Source organism: Citrus clementina, unplaced genomic scaffold, assembly GCF_000493195.1.
Source record: "Citrus clementina cultivar Clemenules unplaced genomic scaffold, Citrus_clementina_v1.0 scaffold_5, whole genome shotgun sequence".
NCBI classification, from domain to species: domain Eukaryota; kingdom Viridiplantae; phylum Streptophyta; class Magnoliopsida; order Sapindales; family Rutaceae; genus Citrus; species Citrus x clementina.
Genome location: NW_006262201.1, coordinates 28,778,337 through 28,782,723, shown reverse-complemented (window position 1 = coordinate 28,782,723; position 4,387 = coordinate 28,778,337). Strand labels below are relative to the sequence as shown.

Genomic DNA, 4,387 nt, shown 5'->3' with positions numbered 1-4,387 from the left:
ATTATTATTAGAAAAGATCCTACATTGTAATTGGTTCAATTCGCACAATTGAACTGACACTTCACCTTCAAGATTATTGTGACCTAAGATAAGGTGGCTTAACCGAGAAAGCCCATCAACCCAATCCGGAATGCTGCCATTCAAGAGGTTATAGCTAAGATCTAATGTCACAAGGGAAGAGCAATTAAAGAATGTACCTCTTTTTAGCTGTCCTTGTAACATATTTTTTGAAAGATGAACTTGTTTGATATTGAGAGGATGGAAACAAGATGGTAAACTTCCAGATATGTTGTTGTCTGAAATGTCCAAAATCTGAAGCAAATCAAGCTGACAAAACTCCACTGGAATAGGGCCTTCAAGATGATTAGTGGGCATTATAATATATTGTAACCATGTGAGATTACCCAACCATCGTGGAATCTTACCTGAGAGATTGTTATTATTAAGAAACAATCCTTTTAAGGAGGAGCATTTAGACAAACTTTGTGAGATCTCTCCTACGAAGTGATTGCCCTCCAATTGTAACCATTGCAAGTTTGTCAAGTTAAAATTTCTAGAGAACAAATGACCTTGTAGGTTGTTATTTGATAATGCAAGAGACTGCAAGTTGACGCAACCCATGGCCAAGTGCTCGGGGATTTCACCAGTCAAGTGATTGTTGGATAAGTCCAGAATTTGGAGGAATTTCATATTACCAAATGAAGAGGGAATGCTACCATGCAAGGCATTCGTGGAAATGTTAAAAGAAAATAAACTTGGTAAAATATCTCCAATTTCTACTGGCATATGGCCTTGGAAGTTGTTGTTGGAGACATCCAAGAATCTTAACCGCCTGTGTGGATGAATTGGCAATCGAAAAGGTCCTCCAATAGAATCATTGATGAGAAAAAGAGTTTCTAATTTTGCGTTGTTTTCCAGCAACCAAGTTGGAAATTCTCCATTCATCTTTATGTGTGAGAGATCAACAAACTCCAGGTCATGTTGATGGTAAAGGAATTTGGGGAATATGAAACCGTCTCCGTAACTGGAAGACAACAAGAGTCTATTTAATTGGAAGTTTGGGGCGGTCAAAGAATGTGACTGAGTTATTTCTGCATTTAGTTCGTTGTTGTCAGCATAAAAAATCTTGAGTCTTGAATGATTGAAAAGTGGTTCAAGTGAAATTGGGATCTGGAAGTGATTGTCTGAAAGTATCAGCATTTCAATGGATGTCAAATGAACGAGGGGAGATGAGGAGATGCTTCCAGTAAGTTGATTGAAAGAAACATCTAATATTCGGAGGGATGTCATATTTGCCAAGCACCAAGGCAAGCTACCTCTTAAATCATTATCAGCCATGCGCAATTCTTGCAGATGCACCAGCGAACAGAGGCCTGAAAATTTATTAAATTCATCAATTATTAATACAATATAAAGATTAATGAATGAGTATTGTTCTTTTATAATAAGTGATTGGTTTGTGTAATTAAATATTGAATTGAAAATTAATATTATAGATTAAGAAGGGAGGGTGGGAGCATCTGATTAACCTTGATCAAGAATCCTGCTGCTGTTAGTGCCAAGAATAGAACCTGACAGTGATAAGTACTTAAGAGAAGGCATCGATTCACCGATGATTTGAAGAAAGCTGGTGTTGAGTGCAATGGGCGCGAAGCTCATGTGCAAATGTTCCAAACTCTTGAAAGAAGGAAAACCTAGCAGAAACATTAAACAATAAATAAATAAATAAACAAAAATGTTGAACACGTAGGACACCATTGAGTGAGTTCACAATCAACGCTTTTCTTTTACCTTGACCGCGTAAGACACCATTTACTTCACAATAAGATATCGACAAATTTTTTAATGAAGGGAATAATGATGCAATGCTTTGCAGAAGACTTATATGGAGAGAGGATTCGTCCAATGTCAAATATTCCAAGTTGGTGAAATTGTGCAACTCTGTTTAGATTTAGAAGGAAGGAGCAACAAATTTCACTTTATTAATAATACGGAAAAATTAATTAATTAACAATTTATTTATAAATTTGGCCACATCTGTACCTTTTACTTACCTTGAGTAGTAGTTATCGCTATATCGGTAAAATTATTATAGCTCAGGTCAAGAGTGTTGAGGGATGGGAATGATCCCATTGACTGTAACAACTTGCTTCCATCTCTAATTCCAACTCCCGATAGACCAAAGCTTTTCAACTTCCTCAAACCTCCGTAACCTGTTTATTAATAATAATTAGGAAAAGATTGAAGATCAAAATTCATTATTTAAATTCAGAGATGAACGAAATAAATGATTAATTTAATTGAGAGTCAATTCGTATTTTATGCTTTGGGAAGTAGTATCGTTTTTCAATCACTGTAAAGATTAAAGAATTGGAATCAAATCTTTATTACAATATGTTTTTTAAAAAAATTCTATTACGTCCTGTTTTTGAAATAATATAAAAATTCATTGTCTAAATTTAGAGCTAAACGAAATGAATGATTAAGTTAATTGGCATTCAATTCGTATTTTATGCTTTGGGAAAAGACCAACATTGTTTTTCAATCGCTTTAAAGATTAAAGAACTGGAATCAAATCTTTATTACATTCTGTTTTTTAAATAATACAAATTATCTGTTTCTTTATTATTATTATTTTTTTGGACCTTTTTGGCCTTCCCTAATCAAATGAATTAAAATAATGTAATTGAATAATATTTTAATTGTTTACCTTGAGGAACCACAAGATTGTCGATTTCATTGCCACTCATGTCCAACACTTCTAAGTTATTGAAGGAATCAAATTCTGCAAACATGCCCAGACTTAAGACTTAAAAACAGAGTTAATTAATTAATTAATTTAAAGAAATTAAAACATCATGAGAATTTCGTCCAAACCAAGCCAAATAGTAATTAATTAATTAATTAATTGACAAAGTAAATAAAAGTGTGTTTAAATTAGCATGTAATTCATTCAGACTTATCAAATTAAATATTAAATTATGTCGATGATACACAAATCTAGTTGGCATATATAAAATGAGAAAGCAGGGTTTAGGCTTACCTCGAACATCGAATGTTCCTTTGAATCCGGTTTCACTTATATCTAATTCTCTTAACGAAGAAAAGACAGTCAGAGAAGATAAGATGCTACAGTTGAGTTTGATACCACTTAAACCAAGAGACTTCAACTTACTCAAATCTGTAAAATAATAAACCAAATGGCAAAGAATCCAGCTAATTTGTAAAAGTTAGCATTTTTTTTTTATGGTATTTGTAGTACCTTTTGAGACCACAAATTTGTCAATCTTGTTCCCGCCAATGTCTAGCTCCTCTAAATCTCTCAAAGAATCAAATTCTGTAATAAGTACAAATTGAGTTGAATGTTTCAAACCTCACCACAAATAATAAGAAGTTGTGGAGGTGTTTGGTTCGCTATTAGAGTTTTTTTTTTTAATCTTAAATTCAAGACATATGAAAGTACAAGATGAAATTACAAGAAACATTAAAACTTGTTTTTATAAATTGCTTAAAACTGTTTTTTTTTTTAATACTAATCATAAAAAAAATTGAATTCAAAGCCTTGAATCTTATTTTAGCAAGTTAATGAAAGAGCTTGGAGAAGGGATGAAGTTTTAATTATGTACCTTTAACGTCAATACTTCCTTCCAATCTATTCCAAAGTAAATTTAATGATCTTAATGATGAAAGATGAGTTAGAGATGATAAAATGCTATTATTGAATGAGTTTCGACTTAAATTAAGCATCTTCAAGTTGTTCAATCTTGATAGCCTCTCTATACCTGCAAATAAAATAAAATAAAAAAAGATCATAGATCCTGGTGTAATTTCAAAATTAATCATTTAAAAAAAAGTCAAAATTGTCGACTAAATGAATATGCATATAATTGCTCGGTCTTGATATTCAACTTAAATTTGGGGGGAGAAAGTAAATTAATTAAATTAAACGAAGCACCTTCATTCTCAACACAACCGGCTATATTGTTGTAAGTTAAATCAAGTGACTCAAGTTGTTGGAAGGGAGTAAACAAAGAAGCATTCAGATACCAGCTGTGCTCTCCCCCATGCGTGTCAAAAAGGTCTAGCGCTATCACTCGGCCTGTGGTGTTGCTGCACTCAACATTTTCCCACTGACAACAATCAGTAGCTCCCTCATCATCGGCCCAGTCATAAAGATAACTATCATCGAAGAAATGTTTGAGTCGCAAAAGAGCAAATCTCTCGTGATCCAAACATCCCTCACTCCACCCACTTTTAAATATTATTAATAACATAATAAACATTATCATCATTTTTGATTTTGAACCACCCATTCTAACTATATCGCTAACTGTGAAAAAACACACACGCTCTTTCTGTCTCTGGAACCAACTAGAGGGCTCTACGC

The 4,387-nt window shown here is 33.2% G+C and overlaps 1 protein-coding gene across 1 annotated transcript; it reads right to left on the bottom strand.

Moving 5' to 3' along the window:
• Window positions 1-98: 98 nt before the first annotated feature.
• On the bottom strand, window positions 99-4,387 carry LOC112098124 (putative leucine-rich repeat receptor-like serine/threonine-protein kinase At2g24130). Its single transcript, XM_024183744.1, has 10 exons — window positions 3,956-4,387; window positions 3,627-3,782; window positions 3,263-3,337; window positions 3,044-3,181; window positions 2,711-2,785; window positions 2,055-2,213; window positions 1,792-1,941; window positions 1,530-1,694; window positions 570-1,373; window positions 99-133 (listed from the first exon to the last, which is right to left on the bottom strand). The coding sequence occupies exons 1-10, from the start codon at window positions 4,311-4,313 to the stop codon at window positions 99-101; spliced, it is 2,115 nt and encodes a 704-aa protein (XP_024039512.1). The 5' UTR covers window positions 4,314-4,387.

Bases quoted from the DNA above. Each gene is read 5' to 3' on its own strand.
- LOC112098124 (XM_024183744.1), bottom strand. From the start codon at position 4,313: ATGGGTGGTTCAAAATCAAAAATGATGATAATGTTTATTATGTTATTA. The intron at 3,338-3,626 runs GTACATAATTAA...TACTTATTACAG, and splicing joins AGGAAGTATTGACGTTAAAG to AATTTGATTCTTTGAGAGAT. The intron at 134-569 runs GTCATTTGTTCT...CTTGAATGGCAG, and splicing joins ATCAAATAACAACCTACAAG to CATTCCGGATTGGGTTGATG.